Here is a 22,308-nt window from a genome sequence, read left to right on the forward strand (position 1 = left end):
ACATAAGAAGCAGACAGGGTTTAAAGGATCAGACAGAGAAGTCCTCTAAACGCATATGTGAACACTGGTGTTGATGCTAAAGGGGGAGCTGAACTCCCACTCCAAGCAACCCCCAGTTTCAGTCATCCTGCCATCCACTGTCCACTGCCCAGCCCTCCTTTCAGGTGCTGGGCTGGTTGGGACTTGAATCTACAGTTGCTATCAGCTTTTTGGGTCCTGCCTTGTTCTTGCTTCTTTATAAATGTGAACTTTTCCAGATGGCCCAAGATTCCCTGTTATGTGTTTACATGTGGCGAAAGTCATAAAGAGTTTTTTCATGTTAGTCAGAGATTTTGGAATTCCTGAGCTTCTGGTTTTCTGCATCTTTTATAACTTACAGGACCAAGAACAAATCATTTATGTATAGAGAACAAATTTCTGCACACACACACACAGACACACACACACACGCAATAGACCTAAAGTGGACCTATTAATAGTACTAACTTAAAGGACTGTTCTGAAGCACAAGTGAGCTGATACTGAAAGCATTTTAGGATAGTGTCTCTAATAATACTGCACAGTTGATACTCTGTTGTGTTATACATTGTTGTTGTTTCTATACTATGTAAATCCTTTCCCCCAAGTAGAATCATAGGCCAAATGATAGACAAACTTACACTTTAGGGTACACTTGATAGTATAAGTTTTTACACAATGAAATTTATTAGTATTGTATTTTAACCATTAAGATTGATGATTTTGATCTTTCCTTATTGCCTTCTAGTAGGAGAAAAAGAGATATTGGAACCAACAAGTGTCACTTCTGTTTTGTATTTTTCAATTCATGCTTCTCCAGGAACCACACTAAACTCCTTTCCAGTCTCTAATACAAAGACGTTTGTTTTTATGCATGTTTGTCTCTGCTGATTTCATGATTAAAAAATGACCTCAGCCCAGTGATCCACTACACACACTGTATTCTATTGCCAAGAGACAGGCTAAGTTCTTGTCACTTTCTCCAGACAACTCCATTGTCATCATCTGAAGAGCAGTGGCAGCAGACACCATGGAGCGGCGGAACCACAGTGGGAGGGTGAATGAGTTTGTGCTGCTGGGCTTCCCAGCTCCCGCACCACTGAGAGCCCTGATGTTTGCTCTGTCTCTGCTGGCTTATGTGCTGGTACTGACCGAGAACATGCTTATCATTATGACAATCAGGAGCCACCCAACCCTCCATAAACCCATGTATTTTTTTCTGGCTAATATGTCCTTCCTGGAGATCTGGTATGTCACTGTCACTATTCCCAAAATGCTTGCTGGTTTTATTGGGTTCAAAGATCACAGGCAGCTCATCTCCTTTGAAGGCTGTATGACACAGCTCTACTTTTTCCTGGGCTTGGGCTGCACTGAGTGTGTTCTCCTTGCTGTTATGGCCTATGATCGTTATGTGGCCATCTGTCATCCTCTCCAGTATCCTGTCATTGTCAGTGACCGGCTATGTGTGCAGCTGGCAGCTGGGTCCTGGGCTGGGGGTTTTGGCATTTCAATGGTCAAAGTTTTTCTCATTTCTCGGCTCTCTTACTGTGGTCCCAATATCATCAACCACTTTTTCTGTGATGTGTCTCCATTGCTCAACCTCTCCTGCACTGACATGTCCACGGCAGAGCTTACAGACTTTGTTCTGGCCATTTTTATCCTACTGGGACCACTTTCTGTCACTGGAGCCTCCTACATGGCCATCACCGGTGCTGTGTTGCGCATCCCCTCAGCTGCTGGACGCTATAAAGCCTTTTCCACCTGTGCCTCTCACCTCACTGTTGTAATCATCTTCTATGCAGCCAGTATCTTCATCTATGCCAGGCCAAAAGCACTCTCAGCTTTTGACACCAACAAGTTGGTTTCTGTACTCTATGCTGTCATTGTCCCATTGCTCAACCCTATCATTTACTGCTTGCGCAACCAGGAAGTCAAGAAAGCCTTGCGCCATACTTTGCACTTATACCAAGGCCAGGATGTTAACCCCAGGAAAACTGGTAGAGACAGGTAGAGAGGAGGTGGGATGTCTAACAAAATGCTCTTGAACTGCCAGGCTAAATGTCTTCTGAAAGTCCAGTGCAGTCTGTAGGGCCTAAATTAAGGAATAGCTTTAAGTACATCATCAAGAAACGGAATTCTTCCTTGTAAAAAGTCCAGGAGGAAGGATGGAGTGGGAGCAATAAGCTGAGTTTCTTCAGGAGAAGGTCATGAAATACAGGTTAGAGACTAGCTCCATAATAGCTACCCTACTGTAATGTACACATGACCAATCTCATTCAAGGAAGCACAGACTTCATTATAGGAAAGCAACAGAAACTTTCATGGTAAGGTCTCTTGTTGTCTCAGACCACCAGCTGCAGATTTAGAAGACGACAGGCTCAGAAGGTGATCATTCTAGTGTGATACAAGGCAGGAAGATAAGCTAGCATCAGGTGTTGCTTTGATGATGTATCAGCTCCTGAATAACATGAAGTATCAGGCTTCCTTTCCTGATTTACCATGATTGGTGTTTATATTGAATTATTGGCTGAGCAAAGTTGTTTCTTTGATCCTATATTTCCCTAATTAGAATATAAGCTATTTGGAGACAGGATCACAACTGCTTGTGCATCATTTTGTGATCATAATCATTATAGTATTTAGTACATGATGGTTATGAATAAATATATAATAAATAAATATAATTTGGAGCCATGTAGGAAAGGCATCTTTTACGTGCCCATCGATGGGATTGGCAGGTGTAGCAAATAAATCTCTAAAACTTCACTAGGATACAAGAAGATAAAAATAGACTTAACCTTTTAGGAAGGAAATGTGGACATGTGTACTACAAACCCTAAAAATATTGTGATCATTTTGACTCAGGGAATCATGTGTATGCAGACATTTTAACTTGTGATGGCAAAATAGTAAATATGCTTAATTTTCATGAGTGAAATTCATTAGGGGCCAGCATTAAGGTATGGTGGATAAAGCTGCAGTTTGTGATACTGTCATCCCATATCAGAATGCCAGTTTGAATCCTGTTTGCTCTGCTTGCAATCCAGCTTCCTGGATATACACCTGGGACTAGTAGAGCACAGTCCAATATTTTGACCCTTTCTACCCATGTAGAATTTCTTTATCCAATCTTTGGCCAGGACCAGATCTCTCTGTTGTGGCCATTTAGGGCAGCAAACCATAAGATGGGAGTCTCTCCTTCTCTCCATCTCTGTCCTTCTGTCTTTCAAATAAATAAAATTAATAAGAAATCAACAAAAACATTAGCTTATATAACAGTATCAAAAGAATCTCTATTATTTGCACGTTGTGGCTTAACACTGTTAACAATACGCTTATTTAAATAAACATTTAGCAAAAGAAAAAAACACAAGTTTATTCATCTGGTAAAAGAAAAGATTAAAAGTTATTTCAACATAATTTTTGAACACTTATTTCCCTACTATATCCCAAGACCAGAATCCTGAATCACGCAATGAAATTTTCATCTCCAGGTGGAATAGTTAACTGTATTTCTTTCTTTCTTTCTTCCTTCCTCTTTCTTTCTTTCTCTCTCTCTCTTTCTTTCTTTCTTTCTCTCTTTCTCTCTTTCTCTCTTTCTCTCTTTCTTTCATCTTTAACAACATTTGGTAATGCTACTAGCAAGGATACGATATTATTTAATATTTGGTGGATATTATTTGGTAGATTACACTTATGAAAATGTTATTATCATGTATTTGTGTGTACATACATGTAAATATGAAAACATTATAACTATATATTTGTATATAGATACATACATCAAAAATTATATAGCCTTATATGGATTTGCTTATAATAATTTTGCATGTGTATTTTTATTGTTTTCTAGGATACATTTTGTAGGTATAATTTTTTTTAAAATGACCGCATATAAAGCATATAATAAGTCTACTTTTCAACTGTTTCATAGAATAAGTTTTAGCAATGGGGTGGTTATATAAGCTGGGACTGTCCTCTGTGTAATGCTATGAAATATAAATTTCCCTTACCAGCTACCTTTAGTTAACAGTAATTAAAAACATGATGTTGAATTTATTCATTGTGCTTTACTTTACTTCTCAAGTTTTTTTTGTTATAATAAAATGTGCTGTTTCTTCAAATAAAAAAAAAAACCCACCTCTTCTGAATTTAAAATTTCAAATGAAATTTTCAGTACCTGAAAGCACCTGACATGGTGTCTTACACATAATTTATTCTTCAAAAAACAACAGATATGAAAACTCTGGTGAGACTGCTATATCCTTTGTAATAGTTTTAGGTTACTCACTGCTGATGAGGAATTTGAAATTTCACAACATTGTCTTAAGTTTCTGTTATGTCTTTATTATAATCTCTTGGACACATAATACACTGTACAGAAAAATTTTTTTGTGAATAAAAAGTGTTTTTACTTGAAATTATTTATCTAGTGTTGTCTACTATTTGCTCACCTTTCCAATTAAATGAGAAAACTAAACCTTTCTTAACAAAGATTATTTCTAAAATAGTTGTTCAGAGATCTATAAAGTTCATTTTATCTTGTTAGTAAACAGCTACGGTTATGAAATACAGTCATACTAAGACATTTCAGTTCAAAGGAGACTAAAGAGGAAAGACGCTAATAATGGTAGGGTTGAACTGACTCAAGGAATAAAAACATGATTTTAATGGAAAAATTAAAATATGAGTAAAGTAGTAGAATATGAATAGTTATTAGTGAAATCAATTTTGGTTTATTTGTTTTGACAAAGTGTGCATAACAATGAAAGAATTTTATTAGAGGAAACTGAATCTGGGTGAGAAGTATGTGAGAACTCTTAATTGTTGAAATTTTCCTGTAAATATAATTACTTAAAGATTAAATCTTATTAGCCTATAAAATTGTACAGATAGAAGAAAGCAGCTTTTAAGATCTAATCATAAAGTAATATCAAAGAAGGGAAATACTGATTATACTGATTTGGGCAGAACACATTCTATATAAATACTGGAATGTCATGTTCCCTAAATATGTACAATGACTGCTAATAACAATGTGTGATGTTACATAGCTAGAGTAGTAAAATATTTGAAAGTTAGCATGCCTGTTGGGGTATGATGATCCTAAGACACTGATATCAGGCAGTAGATTTAAAATCCTTGCATTTGATGACTTAGATGAAGGTGCTAAAATGATTGTAAAGCTCTTTGAAGTAGTGACTTTAGCCAGCCAAGCCCATGTGGGTGTAAAATTTCCAATATTAATTTGATTTAAGAATGCAAGAAATGGGGCCCGGCGGCGTGGCCTAGCGGCTAAAGTCCTCGCCTTGAACGCCCCGGGATCCCATATGGGCACCGGTTCTAATCCCGGCCTCCCTACTTCCCATCCAGCTCCCTGCTTGTGGCCTGGGAAAGCAGTCGAGGACGGCCCAAGGCTTTGGGACCCTGCACCCGCGTGGGAGACCAGGAAGAGGTTCCTGGTTCCCGGCATCGGATCGGCGCGCATCAGCCTGTTGCGGCTCACTTGGGGAGTGAATCATCGGACAGAAGATCTTCCTCTCTGTCTCTCCTCCTCTCTGTATATCTGGCTGTAATAAAATATAATAGGGTCTAGGTTAGGAACCAGATCCTAAGGCTGTTGAACCAAAATTCTTTTCCATCATGCTAATCCTAAACTGTTTTTAATCACATGAATCTTCTCTTGAATGACATTGTTTAATAAAATATTTTCAGTTGTCCTAAATTACAAGTGTCTGTCTCCCCTTACAGTTTCCAGAGCATTTTGTGTTTGCTTGATGTGTCTCAGGGGACATTTTATGGTCATTATAGTGTATTGTTTGGCTTACAGTATTACAAGTTCCCAAAGACCAAACACCATGACTTACAGATTTTAAGTCTGAAGAAATTGTGTTACAGTATCCTATATATAATGAAATTGTTAAATATATCTTGACAGTAGGATGCTGGAGTTTTGTTGTTCATGCCTACAATATCAGGATTCACTTAAGTAGCAGAATGATGGACTTGTGATGAAGGTTTTCCTTATTAACTCACTTGTATTTCTTATCTTGGTTTTTAAATGACTTTGCATCACAATATCCTGTATTAAAAAAAAATAAAAAGAAAGCACCTTTCTATGCCCACAGGTAAAGATAGACAAGGTCCAGGTATAAACAGGAATTGATGGGTAGCTAGAGGGAGCTTCAGCTTCCCTGTCCAGATCCCCTGGACATAGGCTTGGCAGTACACACAGTTTCCTTGAACCCAGGAGAGAATAAATGTAAGTGAGCCCCCCTGGGGAAAAGACAGGGCAGGGCAGGTGAGTGCTGAATATATCCTGCCTGAGCTTCTATCTTCCTGCTTCAGCATTGTAGCACCTACAACGACGTCTCAGCAAACGCAAGCCACAGACATTCTGGGAATGTAAAAATCTGCAAGACTCTTTTCTCATTTTCAGTTCAAATGTCTAAAGAACTTTTCATTCTCACAGAGAGGACACATGGACATTGGTAAGAAGTCACAAATATCAGGTGAGATTGATTTTTCAATAAATATCCAAGGAATGTAGAGAGGAATTGGGAAGATGTCATCTGGTACTGTTCCTGAGCAGAAGGGTAACACTGGGGAGGTGGGGGTGGGGAAGGAACAGGGAAATTAAGGTTCATTGCAACTTTATTCAAGTTAAGTGCAATTTGGACACATGTGGGATCTTTGGGAGTTGTTTAAGGAAACAAAGGATATGTTCCTTGTTCTAGAAGAAATACATTGTTGTTTCTTAAGAACAAGCTCATATAGGATTGGAAAAATCTATGCTGTATAGTGACATGATTTCTTTTCTTGAGTAACAGAGATTCCCAGGTCTTAGAAGTTTTAGTTCTGAGAGCAAGGATAGTAAGGAGAATTATAAATATATCCATGTTTCAACATGGACCCTGATAAGATGTGTTCATGGCAAAAAGGGTGGAGAGGAATTGAAACAATGAGGAGCATGCTTGACTACATGAAAGCAATAATTTAGAGAGATGAGGATAATGGTGACCTCAATCTAGAACTGTTTAAAGATTCTAGTTGTTTTCCAGCAAATTTGGTTTACCTAAACCTCTAGAAGGTAAGTACAAGTGAGTCAAAGATAACAAATACTGCACATGTGAACATGTGTTTGATCATATGTGAATACTAATACATGTGCTTGAGTGAGCATGATCCAATGAACTGGGATATTTACTGACAGCTACACATTATAAAGAACAATAAAGAACAGTCATGGATCAAGTCTTATGAGGTTTCTGTGTATTATTACATTTAATTATCATGGCAGATCAGTCACTTTAGTTATACAGAAGAACATACTGAAGTATACTATTGTTAAGAAATCTGTTAGGGTGGCTGCTAGTTCTGCTGTCACTCTAAAACACAGGCTGTTACATTCTATAGAGAAGAATGTGTGCTGACCAGGATGTAGAATGTAATGCATGTTGCTTTACAAAGGAGGGCCTCTAAGGCTAGAACATGGGGAAAACCACTATTGTGCTTTCAGAACTAGTTGCTTTTCCCAGGAAAAGTGGTCTAAGACATTGTGTGAGTAGGTCAGGATCTACCGCAGAAGTTGGAGTTGAAGGTATAACTGGAGGCTGTGTACAGAGACAATAGCTATAGGGAGTAATTTAGTGCTGTGTTCCAGATAGGAGCACTGCTATGGAAACAGAAAGTGGCGTCAATAACACGTATTCTAGTATCTGATCCTTCAGCATCTTTCCGTAAAAACAAGTCTGGCTGATATACTACCTTCTTGGTACAACATGAAAAAGCACTTGGGGGTCAGAATGTACAATTTGTGAGGGAAGGACCTGAATTCAAGCCTTATGACAAAGTGATATTCATAATGTTCCAAAAATGACCCTGTGGTAAAATAATTCCACAAAATAAGGCTGAAATAGTATGTCTAGGATCCTCTCTTCCTCTCTCTCTGTCTCTCTCTCTCTGTCTCTCTCTCACACACACACGCGCGCACACACATACGTATCCTTGTATCCTTGTACTACACTCAGTGCTGTCAGCCTTTCTTCACCCTTCTCTGGAAGATGCTAAACAGTGATTGGTATTGGTATTTAGGAAAATGGATGATCTGAGACCAGGACCTAGGTCTCATGTTCTCAGATGTTGTGGTCATGAAAGTATCTTCCAGATTGGGTGTTAGCATAGGGATTTCTGTTACTTTTTGTTAAATGCCACATCCCATGTTGAAGTGCCTGGTTTGAATTCTGGTGACTTCACTTCCAACCCAGCTTCCTGCTAGTGTACAGCTTTGGAGGCTGCAGAAAAAAATGTAGGTGCTTGGGGCACTGCTACTCTCATGGAAAAACTGGAATTCTAGGATCTTGACTTTGAACTGGCCCAGTCCCGAGTGTTGCAGACAATTGGACAATGAATGGAAAGCCTTTCTGAAAAAAAATTTAAAATAAAAGTATAAGCTCCAGATGTGTCAAACGCGTGCAGCATGATATGTCTGTGCCTCCTTCAGGGAGACCCAGAGATCTCTTTCATCCAGCTATAATCAACTTCCTATGGATTCCAAAACTAAAAATAATTCATTACTTCACTTGTCAGTCCAGTATCTCTGTTTGCTAGTCAATGTCATAGGCATTTCATTCACAGTTGTGAAGGAAAATATTTTGGGTTTTGGAGAATTGCTTTGGGAAGTGATTGCAGATGAGGCACTTCATCTAGTTTTTGTAGCTATCTCCTAGATGAAGTCAGTACTACTGATTCCTTAGAAACAATTTTTTGGGAATGTGTAAAAGAAGCAGAGGAAAGTGTATGGAAAACCCAAAAAGACCATGTCAATTAATGCCATAATGTTGTAATTGGTTGTAAATATTATGTTGCAGTTTTTGATTGGGATGATACTCTGCTGTCTCCACCTTCAGACGAGAGGTGGTCTCACCAAGAAACTATTGAACTTACCAGAACAATAAGATGCTGGACTATATGCTTGGTAAATACCTCCAATGAAAGAATCTCAACTGAATTTGAACTATGGAAATGCAATAAGGTGGAGCAATCCACGGGGGTGGGAAGGGTTTGGGGAGGGGTGGGGGGAATCCCAGTGCATATAAAAATGTACCACATAATGCAATGTAATTAATAAAAAAATAAATTAAAAAACTGTAGGATCACCAAGGAGATGATTATAGGAAAATGTAAGAAAGCTGAAAAATAAAAACAAATTTCAACATATTTTATGATTTTATTTTGGGGCAAGCTAGACATTTCAAATCTATTAATGTGAATAAATAACTTTAAGATCATTTTTTGGAAAAAAAGAGAGATTATGTGTGCATAGGGAACACAATGTAATTGAATATGTCTGGCACATCAATGACATTTAGATGGTCAAAACAGATGAATGAGTTGGGAAAAAGGGATTAAGAAATTAAATTATTTTTATCTGTAATAACTAAAGTGTTTGCATTACAAGAAAAATTTCTTCTACACCATACTATGTTTCATTTCAGGCAGGAATATATGTTTGTGTAGGGTGTCTTAATCAAAAGGAGAACTTGAACCAATGTAAAAGACAGGAACACACACACACACACACAGAGAATGAGTTGATGTATATTTGAAAAGGAGCTGTGAGTAGTAACCTAGGGATGTTGAAATAATTATTAGTGAGTGAAATTAGAAATAGTAGAATGCTTTAATTCTAAGAAATTGCCATTTTGAAATGATAGAAACATGTTTTATGTTAGAAATAGAGTTCCTGTAAACAGAACTTATTTTATTAGGTATTTTATTTTTAAAGAAGATTGAATGAAGTTACTTTGGTCTCTCCTTTTATGTCACAGGCATCTTCATTGTTCAGGGTGTTGCCATAGAAGACTTCAGTGTCTCTCAGAGCTTTCCGTTGCCCTGGGGATGAACATCACCTTGGTCAGTGAGTTCATCCTGGTGGGCTTCCCCACCGCCCCGTGGCTGCAGACGTTGCTTTTTTTCCTCTTCCTTGTGGTCTACCTGTTAGTGATAGTAGAGAATCTCACCATCATGTTCACTGTTTGGATCACTGGCTCCCTCCACAAGCCCATGTACTATTTCCTGAGTAGCATGTCCTTTCTAGAGGTGTGGTATGTCTCTGTGACTGTCCCAAAGATGCTGGATGGGTTCCTCCTGCAGAGACGGAACATCTCCTTCACAGGTTGTATGACCCAGCTCTACTTTTTCATCTCACTGGCCTGCACAGAGTGCGTGCTGCTGGCAGCCATGGCCTATGACCGCTATGTGGCCATCTGCCACCCTCTTCGATACCCAGTCATCATGACATCGGGTTATTGTGTACAGTTAATAGCCTTTTCCTACATGACTGGTTTCATGATTACTGTCATCAAAGTATATTTTATTTCACATGTCACCTTTTGTGGCTCTAATGTCATGAATCACTTTTTCTGTGATATCTCACCAATCCTCAAACTGGCATGCAAAGACATGTCCACAGCTGAGCTAGTGGACTTTGCTTTGGCTATTGTCATTCTTATCTTCCCTCTCACTACCACTATCCTCTCCTATATCTATATTGTCTCTACTATTCTGCATATACCCTCCACTCAGGGAAGAAAGAAGGCGTTTTCTACCTGTGCGTCTCATCTCACGGTGGTCATAATTTATTATACAGCTATGATTTTCATGTACGTCCGGCCCAGAGCTATTGCATCATTTAATTCCAACAAGCTGATATCAGCTGTGTATGCAGTTCTCACACCCATGCTGAACCCATTTATCTACTGTCTAAGGAACCAGGAAGTCAAGAATGCTATCAAGAAGACCCTGGGTGGTGGCCAGTGCGTCTTGCTCAACTGAGACCAACTGCTTTAAGTAACCGACTGTATATCATTTAGAATGCCATTCCCATGTGAAATTATCCTTCTGTTTATTATCATCACTGCCCCTCAGACCTGCATTCTGATAGAAATTGCAAAACAGGAGAAGTAAAAACAAAATGTAAGGTATAAAGAATATACCATATCAATAAGCACAACTTTAACCACAGATATTTAAGTGCTATAAAATGAATATATAAAAATACATATTTAATATGTTTTAGATAAATATTTGAATTCCCATATTTATAATAAATTTGAAGTACCCTCCTCTCTTCAAGATATGTTTTAGATATGCAAAGTTTGTTTCAATTTTAGAATATGTGCTGCCGAAGCAAGCACAATATGCAAAGTTTGAAAAATAAAATTCAAAAATTTGGTGTTAAATCTATATGCTGGTTTGCAACCAAGTCTGAATAGATGCCATGTTCTTTACATTACTTGTCTAAATTATGGTCACATATATCTCTTTTGTCTTTATTTTCATAACTTGCCTATCATTAATTGGATGAATACATCAATAATCTTTCTCAAATTTAAATTAATACAAAATCTTTTATTATTTGCTAATATTCCACATTAAGGAATCAGAAAACAACCCTAAAACTTTTCTAGGCAATTAATGTATTTTACAAAGAATAGTTAATCTTTAGCTCTGAAATCCCTATTCACTTAAAGTTTCTATAATTAAATAGTAAAGGAAAAACTGCAAAACTATCCTATGAAACAAAGAAAATGTAGTAATTGAAAAGCATATCATATTGTGGAAAGTATCATGGAATAGAATAAATGATAGTAAGGGGAAAGCCTGCAAATTCCTGAACAAAAACTCTTAAAATGAATTGTTTAGTGGAAAAATCCTGAAATTTTAGATTGTTGGTCTTAAGTTTATATGATACTGTGTGATGATAATGTTAAAGAAAATAAAAACTCTTGATAATACGAGAACTATTTTTTAACATCTTTCAAAATTTCTACAAATATAAATTTATTTTCAGAAGCATACTTTAAAGAAAAAGGTATGGAAATTCGGTTCAGTGCTTAAAGATCTTGGTTGGGACACTCGTATTGCATATCATAGTACCTAGATTAAGTCCTGCTTTTGCTTCCCATTTTATCTTCCTACTAATGCATAACCTGGGAGTCAAAAGATGATGGCTTATGGACTTGGATCCTCGCCAGCTCTGTTGAAACCTGAGTTGAATTCCAGGCCCCTGGTTTCAGCCTCGTCCAGCTCTGGCTTTGCAGGCATTTGTGGAGTAAACAGGTAGATGAAAGATCTGCTTCTACTGGTCAAATGAAATTGAAATAAATAAACACAGTAATATATCACACAATTAAATGAAATTGTACTGATTCAAAGCTTTGAGTGTTAATAAAGGTGTTCTACCCAGTCCTTGTTTTTTCTTACAGTGATGTACATAGCAAATACCTGTTTTTAACTGAAAAATTCTTCCAGTTTATACTTATATTAATTCTTATGAAATTCATGAATTGATGCTTTTTTCATTTAACCAACAGAGTTAAAACAAAGAACAATTGATATGTAGTTATTTCATGTACATTTAAAGTTAATAATATATCAGTTCTTTAGAAATCACCATTTGCTACTGGTAAGCCTGAACAGACAGTTCCATCAGTAATAAATAAAGATGATCCTGTATGGCTTGTGCCTTTATTTTGTCTTAAAATCATTTCCTGTAGAATAAGTTCCTTGTAGCTACCTTTGCTCATTGAGGTACAAGAGTGTCTTCTGGGGTTTATTCTTGCAGTTGGTTTTAAATTTCATAGTTATTGTCACCCAATTGGTAGCAAATCCCCAAATACTGGAAAACTTGAAAAAGGGCCATCAGTTCACCCTGTTCTCAGCACATGGTGAATGCCTCCCAAGTCCTCATTCAGTGCCCACATGTTTCCTCTGGTCCTTGGCATGAGTGAGATCAGGCCATTAGATACTTCATTACTCTGTCTTCTCATTATTAGCTATCATTTTTGTGTGTTTTCCACACTAATTTTTCCAAGAGCAGTTTCATCTCCTAAGGATGATATCTTGGCTTCGTCTTACATTCCAGCATGGGTATAATTTTTCCTTGTATATAGTTTCATAAAGCAGTTTTAGATAGGCTTTTCAGATTTTTTTCATATTTATTCACAAATGAAATTTTCCATAGCTATGTCTTTTTCCTCCAAATTTCCTTGAGATGTGACTGGCAAAACCAGTCTTTGCATGTACAATGTAATATTCTGATGTAAGAGGATGTTATGAAATTAATCAAAATCAAGCCAGTTAACGTATTTGTCACCTTAAGTTGCAATCCTTTTGGGAGAACAGTTGAGACCAACTCACATAGTACATTTCCAATATTTAAAGGAAAAAAGTATATAGAGAATGATATAAAAATAAGCATGGATTTCAATTTTTTGCAACGCAATAAACTCATCTTCTAACTCCTTTTCATTTTTATTGAAAGCATGGATGGAGATCTTAATATCATATGAAATTCATGACAAAAACATAAAGAAGAAAGAGCATATTATTATGTAGGGTACATAGTTCAGTGAATGCGACATTCATAACTGTTTATATTTACAGCCTTTTTTATTTTGTTCACGTATTAACTTCCAAATGAGAGAAAACATGGTTTTCTTCTTTCTGTGTCTGATTTTACTTAGAATAATGAATTCCAGTTTCATGTGTTTTGTTACAAATGTCAAAACTTTTTTAGGGCTTAGTAATATTTTACTGTGAATAATTACCACATTTTTAATGCAATCATTCATTGAGGGACATTTCAGGTGAGTCCATATCTTGTGCATCGAGGTTCAAGAAACATAAATGTGCTGGCATCACTTTCACAAGCTCACTTCATTCATTTGAATGTAAAGCTTGAAGTGATAGCTGGGTCCTATGGTAAATATATTTGTTGGGTTTTGATGATTTCCCATACTGTTTTCCATGATGTCTCTACTAATCACGCAGTAAGTTCCTCCTTTTTCTGAAACTTCACTAGTGAATGTTGTTTTATGATTTTTGGATAATAACCATTCTAACTAGAGATGACGTGCCCCTAACAGTAAATATTAGATGCGCAGATATCAACTACTTTTTACTTATTTTAAATGTTTATTTTATTATTCGTATTGGAAAGGTAGATTTACAAAGAGAAGGAGAGACATAGTAAGATCTTCCATCCTCTAGTTTATTCCCCAAGTGGCTGTAATGACTGGAGCTAAGCCTAACCGAAGTCAGGAGTCGGGATGTTCTTCTGGGTCTCCCACATGGGCGCAGGGTCCCAAGACTTTGGACCATCCCTGGCTGCTTTCTCAGGTCGTAAACATGGAGGTGGATGGGAAGTGGAGCATCTCAGACACAAACTGGTGACCGTATGGGATCCTGGCACTTTGAAATGGAAGACTAGTCACTTGAGCCATCACACTAGGTTCCTAGATATTATTATTTGTTATAATTTTTTTAAAAAAATATTAGCTCTCATTCTACATGATCATACATAAGCCTCAGTAAAGTTGACTACACATTTATCTTAACTATGGATTTTTGTATGTTTTTATGTAATTGAAACATGCAGTTTTGATGGGAGTTTAAGGAACTCTATTTCATATTCCTTGTAAAGCATTCTAATAGTGATTAACTCCCTCATTTCATTTGTAATGGAAACTTCAAAATTTCACCATATATAAAGTGTAGCTTTACTGTGTAAAGCATTACTGATTGGGAAATTGCATTTTCTTTCTTCATTTTCAATATATCATCTCAACCTCTCCTGGAGGTTGTCATGGACTTTCAAGGTAACGATTTCCTATTCTACTGTCTTGTTGATGTCACTCCTGATGTATAGATAATATTTTATTCTAACAATATCAGGATATTGATAAGAAAAGACAGGATATTGTTACCAAAGTTTGTCGAAGAATAAATTGAAGCATAAAGATAAATTTCTGGGTCCAATTGTTGAAAATTACTAAAACCGACATTAGAAGCAGTCTTTTAATTGGTGGCCAACATTTTTTTAGCATGCTGCAACTTCAAAATATTTATTCCATGAGTCTGGAAAGACACCCCTTCTATGAAATATTCCAAAAATAGTTTTTTAAATTCTCAGTAAGAAAGTACCTCTCCTTCCTCAGAATTTTCAGAGCACTTTGTTCTGTTTCTAAGTAATTTGATGTTACATTATCTTACATATAGGAGTAAGTGAAAAATACTATACCATGTTCATAGCTATGGGTAAACAGAATCCAGGATTAAGCCAAAATGGACAGAGGTGAATGAAAATGCAGCTTCCTAGGGTCCTACGTCATAGCAGTACACATAAAATTTCCCTAGAGTCCAAACAAACAGAAGTAAGTTATTCCCTTGGGAAGAGGCAGAAGATAAATGTTACAAGGACTAGCTTTATTAAACTTTCCCTGCTCCCCTCTTCTAGTTTTAGAGTTACAATTTCTACCATCTATACTAAGGAAGGGCCATGCATAGTTCTCTTAAGAGTAGAAAAATCTGCAAACAAATTTTCTTTCCTGTGATCAATGTGATTATCTGAAGAATTTTTCTATTCATAGAGCAAGGTGGGCGATGGTGAGTGTTAGAGATATTAAGATGTGTTGGTGAGTTCCTAAAATGATAAGAAAAGGTTTGAGAAAAATATCTAGACATATAATTCAGAACAGTAGAGGCAGTATTTGAGGGAAATAAAACCAAAAAGGAAGCTCTTGTATATCCTTGCTCAAGATTTGGGAAACAGTGAAAATAATTCATTGAAGATTAAATTAGGAAGAAGGCCCGATTGATCAAGCATTTCATGACTACTTAAACTATTTTCCCCAGGAATTTTTTTTAAAATTCACCATAATATAGCAGGAAAAATGAGAGCAAGAAAGGAAATGACTGTTTGTTTATGAGTACGTTTGAGTGCAAACATTGAGCATATGTAATTGGATATAATCACAGTTAATGCTTGTAGGGGAGAACTGCAATGTGAGTTCTATATTCAACATCATCTCTGTAATCACATTTAATTATCACAGGACTACAGGAGAAAGGTAAGCCTTGTATTTTTCCCCAGTTCATATGGGAGGGCATGAAAACAGTAATGGTTCATTCTGTCATTCTGCTAAGAATGACAAAGGTAACAGGTGATGCAAGCAAGAAGGAATCCTGGCTCTGACTCTTACCCAGTTCACTGAAGTGTATTGTTATTATTTTTTATTTATCAGTTGAAAGAGAACAGATTTCAGAAATTTCAAATTCTATAATGAAGTGATTAAGGAAAATTGTATGGCTGATGATGGTCTTGTGTGTTGTTACACATGTCCTGAAGAGTTTTACATTGGTACTGGCTTTTGCTAAGTAATAAGTAAAACTGCCCACTGTGGTCCCATACAATTTATTCTACACATTCAAAGGACTTGGTCAAAATCAGCAAGAATTCCTTACTAGTTAAACTTCCACAAAGATAAAAGTGTAGATTGGAGGCTAAGAGAGCTACCCAGTAGAGTACTGATTTCTACTAAGCTGTGCAGTTCAGCAGTGCTTATATTATACATGCCAACCCCTCACCTTTCAATCTCTTACTGTGAACTATGGACAGAATGCCTGTTTCAAAGGATATTGGAATAGATTTACCAGTCTGTCACTTTCTCCATGTTAAATACCTATCTTTGAGCTGGGACCTGATACAATAGCTGTTATTTAGTTACACTTGTTTACACAGTAAACTGAGATTGGGGCACATGTTTGATTTTCTTAAAATTTGTGGATATGTTTATCAAGAATATATCCAAAGTATGCAAGCTATGGTTGTGTCAAAGATGAATCCGTATACCTACAAAAATGTAAGTGGAAAACAAAAATGGTTAAAAAACAAGATGTGCAGCTAGATGGACATATGTATCATATCAACAAAGATATAAAGATCTATTCCTTCTACTGATAGCCTATTTCTTACGGATCTCAGAGGTACAAATGACTCATGAATCAATTTGCTAATTTACATTTCATTAATATTCTTGTGTTTGCCAGTCAACATCCTAGGCATCTGTGGTCAGAATATGACGGATAACGTCTTGAGTTTGAAAGAGTGCACTGTACGTGGGGGACTCTCAATGCATGAAAGTGCTATGCCCAGAAAGAAAATGCTCAAGAGTCACTTAATCAAGATTTAATAGATGTCTCCTAAAGCCAAATCCACTCTTGAGTCATCAGATAGCTTAGAGAAAGAGTATGAAATGAAGAAACAATATTGTATACCCAGTCATGAAAGAGGTTATAGCTTTCTGGAAGAGCAAAACTTAAGCAATTTTGAGTATATCAGAAATTTTGCATACTGTTTGGAGGGTCAAAAGAAATGAAAACTGAAATACAAGTACAGGTCAAATTGTGAAGTGATTTCTGTCAGTGAAAAATATTATGTTTGCTTTTATATGTGAAGTGAATGTAGCACTCATGAAGGAATTTTTTTCTTTTTTCCTTTTTAAAAGATTTATTTATCTTTATTGGAAAGGCAGATTTACACAGAGAAGGAGACACAAAAAGAAAGATCTTCCATCCTCTAGTTCACTCCCCAAGTGGCAGCAATGGTCAGAAATCAGCAAATCTGAAGCCAGGACTAGGTGCTTCTTTCAGGTCTTCCGTGAGGGTGCAGAGTTCCAAGGCTTTGGGCCATCCTAGACTCTTTTCCCAGGCCACAAGCAGGAACGTGGGTGGGAAGTGGAACAGCTGGGATACAAACCGGCACCCATAATGGGCCCCTGTGGAAAAAGCAAGGACTAGAGTCACTAATCTACCATGTTAGGTCCACAAAAGAATTTTCTAATAATTATTAGCATATAAAAATTTCCTCAGATTCTGATTTGAAGAAATTGGGTTGGGTCAAATGAACACAGCCTGGAAACCACTCACATATTTTGACTTTTGGAAAAATTTCAGCCTGTGTTATCACCTATATTTCCTTTCAGGAAGTCCAGTGACTCCCCATTTACACAGAGAACTGAAAAAAAGCATGGAAGAGACATAGGGTTTTACACTCTTTTTCAGAGGAGCCAAGAATTACATAATTGTTGGCATTAACTTCATTGTCATTAGGTGAGTAAGAACTTGGACAGAAATGGTTTGATTCTGGGAGGCTTTCATTTTAAGAAAATAAAAATTTGATGAGAATACAAATTCTTATTCACATTTGAAGAATTTCTTAGATTTAACAGAAACTACGTTGTGAGTCTAATTTCCCAGAAATACTGACTTGCTAACATATTTTGGTCTCTTCTGTGTTGCCATACACATCTCTGACTCTCATGGCATTGCCATAGAAGACTTGAGTGTCTCTCAGAGCTTTCCGTTGCCCTGGGGATGAACGTAACCCTGGTCAGTGAGTTCATCCTGGTGGGCTTCCCCAGTGCCCCGTGGCTGCAGACGTTGCTTTTTTTCCTCTTCCTTGTGGTCTACCTGTTAGTGATAGTAGAGAATCTCACCATCATGTTCACTGTTTGGATCACTGGCTCCCTCCACAAGCCCATGTACTATTTCCTGAGTAGCATGTCCTTTCTAGAGGTGTGGTATGTCTCTGTGACTGTCCCAAAGATGCTGGATGGGTTCCTCCTGCAGAGACGGAACATCTCCTTCACAGGTTGTATGACCCAGCTCTACTTTTTCATCTCACTGGCCTGCACAGAGTGCGTGCTGCTGGCAGCCATGGCCTATGACCGCTATGTGGCCATCTGCCACCCTCTTCGATACCCAGTCATCATGACATCAGGTTATTGTGTACAGTTAGTAATCTTCTCCTACACGAGTGGTTTTACAGTCTCTGTCATCAAAGTGTATTTTATTTCACATGTCACCTTTTGTGGCTCTAATGTCATGAATCACTTTTTCTGTGATATCTCACCAATCCTCAAACTGGCATGCAAAGACATGTCCACAGCTGAGCTAGTGGACTTTGCTTTGGCTATTGTCATCCTTGTCCTTCCTCTCATCACTACTATCCTCTCCTATATCTATATTGTCTCTACTATTCTGCATATACCCTCCACTCAGGGAAGAAAGAAGGCGTTTTCTACCTGTGCGTCTCATCTCACGGTGGTCATAATTTATTACACAGCTATGATTTTCATGTATGTCCGTCCCAGAGCTATTGCATCATTTAATTCCAACAAGTTGATATCAGCTGTGTATGCAGTTCTCACGCCCATGCTGAACCCATTTATCTACTGTCTAAGGAACCAGGAAGTCAAGAATGCTATCAAGAAGACCCTGGGTGGTGGCCAGTGTCTCCTCTTCAGCTGATTATCGTTGTCTTGCAGCATAGACCATGTCCTTTGGGAATGTCATTCTCGTGACATTTATCAGAGCTCTGTTTGGTATAAATGGGGTTTCAGACTTGGATTTCTGGAGATGTTATATTATGGAAAAAGTATAAATATACATTGAAGAAAAATAAGACACAGTTATTGCTGTAACAATTAGCTACTACTAATGTTTTTAATAATTTACATCTATGTTCATCACATATCTATATCTATATCTGCATCTGTAGCTGTATCTACATCTATATCATTTGCTTTTTTATTATGTCTTAGTCTGGTTTTCAAGTGAAGGTATTGTTGGACTACTACAATAAATTTCAAAGGTTACCTTTATTTTCATTGTTTTGGTTGCTTTGAAAAGAATAACTGTTTTAAGTTCTTCATTACAGGTTTGGTAGAGTAGTGATTTCATCTGCACTGGGTTTTTCCTTTCTGGGGAGATTTGTAAATTGTTCATTCAATCTCATTATTCTTTGGCCTATTCTAGATTTTTTGCATCCTATAGTTCATCTTTAGTAAATTGTATGTACCCATAGATTTATTCATTTCTTCAAGTTTTTCCAAAATGCTTGGAAATAGTTTTTAATAATGGCTCCTAAAGATGTCTTATATTCTGTAGTATCAGTGCGATATCTCTTTTTAACTCTGATCTTATTTGATTCTTTTTTCTTATTCTTAACATTTTATCAATGTTTTGTCATTTCAATGTATTAGCTATTTATTTCATTGGTCTTTTATATTTGTATTAACTTGGGGTCCTATTTTGATTCCTCAGAATTATTCAACACATTGTAATCAATCTTCTTTTATGTAGATTTTATGATTTTACTATACTGTGTAAAACATCTCAGGATGATTGCTTGTTGCAATAGTTGATTCTGCTTGGAACAGTACATTTTGAAATGTTGTGTTTGGGTTTAAATCACAGCTCTACTTTTGATTATGGCTTCTTACTAATGCATACTATGTAAAGTGGCAATTGATGACCCAAGAATCCAATCTCTGCCACCCATGTGGGAGACGTGGACTTAGTTCTTGGCTCCTTGCTTCACTCTGATGCAGCACCAGATGACGCAGGCATTTGAAGAATGAACCAGAGGATGGAGAATTCTCTGTTTACAGTTGTTTCTCTGGTTTTCAAATAAAATGAACTTAAGTAATAAATGATTTAAAAGAATTTCCAACTTGAACATAGGATCTACCCATTCTATTTATTATTGTTATTATTATGGAATTATTCTAATATTCATGAACCTCAGTACTGCTTACTTTCATCCATAGCTTCAATATAGAATATACATTCTAATGATGTTATTCATTTAATGTACTCAATGATTCAGAAAACTAATTGTTGTCTTGCTTGTCACTCATTTATTATTTCTTGTGCTCCCATTTCAGACAGACAATATCAAAGCTAATGAGTATATAATGATGAATAAAATAAAAGAGTTACAAACCTTTCCTTTAGAACTTTAAATATGTATCAGATTCTGTGTTTGATATATGTACTATGTTGAATTCGTCTAGAGTAGGAGTTAAATCTATTTGCTTCATTTTGAAAATATTTATTTACTTATTTGAAAGGCAGAGTGAACTAGATTGAGGGAGACACAGAGAGATAAATAGTTCTCCATCTATTTGCTCACCTCCCAAATGGTTACAATTACTGGGACTGAGCTAACCAAAAGCCAAGATCCAGAAATTTGATCCAGATGCCCTGTGTGAGTGGCAGGGGCACAAGTACTTCAGCCATGTTCTGGCATTTTCCCAGGTTCATTAACATGGAGCTAGATTGGAAGCAGAGCAGCCAGGTTTAGAGCTAGTACTACCATGTGTGATTCTGGCATTGCACGTAACACCACTGCAATGCTGGCTCCCCACTGTTTGTCTTTGCATCTAAAATAAGAGCCTCAGTAACTAGTGTCATATGAACGTGGTTGGCTGTTCTCAATTCAAGTATTCTGTTCTGCATTGTCCTTTATCTCTTAGCACACCATATCGCCAAAGAGGCGAGAAGAATTGGTCTTGTGGACTGAGTCACCCTGCTGCTGTTGGCCATTGGTTCCAATCTGATGCAGTGGGAAGCAGCAGTAGGAGATGAGGGAGGGAAAGAGAGGACAAAAGGCCTTTTGATAACTAAGTGAGATCCTGATAATTTCTAGGGTTTCTACAACACAGACAACCCTTCCAAGGCTGTGGCTATCACTAAGTTATTGTGATGCTCATCCGCATGTGGTTCAGCCTGCCTTGCTGGATATCTGCACCCTTAACCAGTGTCCCTGTATGGTCATGATGTTTAATTCTCCTTAAAATTTCAAACTTTTTTTCTGTTTCTTGGATCCTGGCTGATAGACCATTTGATAAAATTCAAATTGAAGGAGGTAGTAGTTGGAATATCTGGAATAAATGACTTCAAAAGCTCACATGTGCTGGGGCCAACATTATGACACAGATTTAATTATATTCTAATAAATATCTTGATTTTAAAGTTACCTTGTTAGGAAACTAATAAGTGGGAAATTTATTGGACAATGGATAATATCAGAGGCAAGTATTTAGCTTAATACTTGAATTTCATGTTGCTAATATTGTGTTTTTTAATAGGTCATTAGAAATCCAAAGTAGGCATGAATATATGAAAGCGAATATACTGAAGCCCACCTGGCAGTGTTTGACACAGTGCTCTAAATGACCCAGAAGGAAAGTGGGATTAATCTTAGTGTCATTAAAAAGCACCTCAAATGGGTATTTCTTCCTTCCTGGGTTTTATTTACTTTTTGTATTCTAGCTTCCAGTACGAGGGAGAATATGTGTGTTAGTGTTTCTATGCCTGGCTTGTTAGACTCGGCATCATGTTCTCCAATCTCAACCATGCTGTTGCGAATGATACATTTCAATAAATAAATGAATAAATCTTAAACATTTCATCTAAAAATGCATACTTAAAATAAATGGCTCAAGTCCCCAAACCTTTGTGATGTTCTCCTTTATTTGCTTTTTTAGCTCCCAGCTTGTGTTGATTTATTCTCATTTCTAGGGAGAATAAGTGATCTCTAGCTGTACTTCACTTTGTCCTTGTGGCTGTATCTTGATTAGACGATTGTTCTATGCTCTG

At 36.9% G+C, this 22,308-nt stretch overlaps 3 protein-coding genes across 3 annotated transcripts; all 3 read left to right on the plus strand.

Moving 5' to 3' along the window:
• Positions 1 to 1,048: 1,048 nt before the first annotated feature.
• On the plus strand, positions 1,049 to 2,029 carry LOC101531363 (olfactory receptor 226). The gene has a single exon (XM_004590113.2). The coding sequence runs from the start codon at positions 1,049 to 1,051 to the stop codon at positions 2,027 to 2,029; it is 981 nt and encodes a 326-aa protein (XP_004590170.1).
• Positions 2,030 to 9,872: 7,843 nt separating this feature from the next.
• LOC101531111 (olfactory receptor 6B9-like) lies at positions 9,873 to 10,854 on the plus strand. Its single transcript, XM_012928349.2, has one exon. The coding sequence runs from the start codon at positions 9,919 to 9,921 to the stop codon at positions 10,852 to 10,854; it is 936 nt and encodes a 311-aa protein (XP_012783803.2). The 5' UTR covers positions 9,873 to 9,918.
• A 7,383-nt stretch (positions 10,855 to 18,237) lies between these two features.
• Positions 18,238 to 19,173, plus strand: LOC101530867 (olfactory receptor 6B9-like). Its single transcript, XM_012928316.2, has one exon. The coding sequence runs from the start codon at positions 18,238 to 18,240 to the stop codon at positions 19,171 to 19,173; it is 936 nt and encodes a 311-aa protein (XP_012783770.2).
• The last annotated feature ends 3,135 nt before the right edge of the window (positions 19,174 to 22,308 follow it).

Source organism: Ochotona princeps, chromosome 4 (genome assembly GCF_030435755.1).
Source record: "Ochotona princeps isolate mOchPri1 chromosome 4, mOchPri1.hap1, whole genome shotgun sequence".
NCBI lineage: Eukaryota > Metazoa > Chordata > Mammalia > Lagomorpha > Ochotonidae > Ochotona > Ochotona princeps.

Excerpts from the sequence above, each read along its gene's own strand:
- LOC101531363 (XM_004590113.2), top strand. The coding sequence starts at position 1,049 with ATGGAGCGGCGGAACCACAGTGGGAGGGTGAATGAGTTTGTGCTGCTG.
- LOC101531111 (XM_012928349.2), top strand. The coding sequence starts at position 9,919 with ATGAACATCACCTTGGTCAGTGAGTTCATCCTGGTGGGCTTCCCCACC.
- LOC101530867 (XM_012928316.2), top strand. The coding sequence starts at position 18,238 with ATGAACGTAACCCTGGTCAGTGAGTTCATCCTGGTGGGCTTCCCCAGT.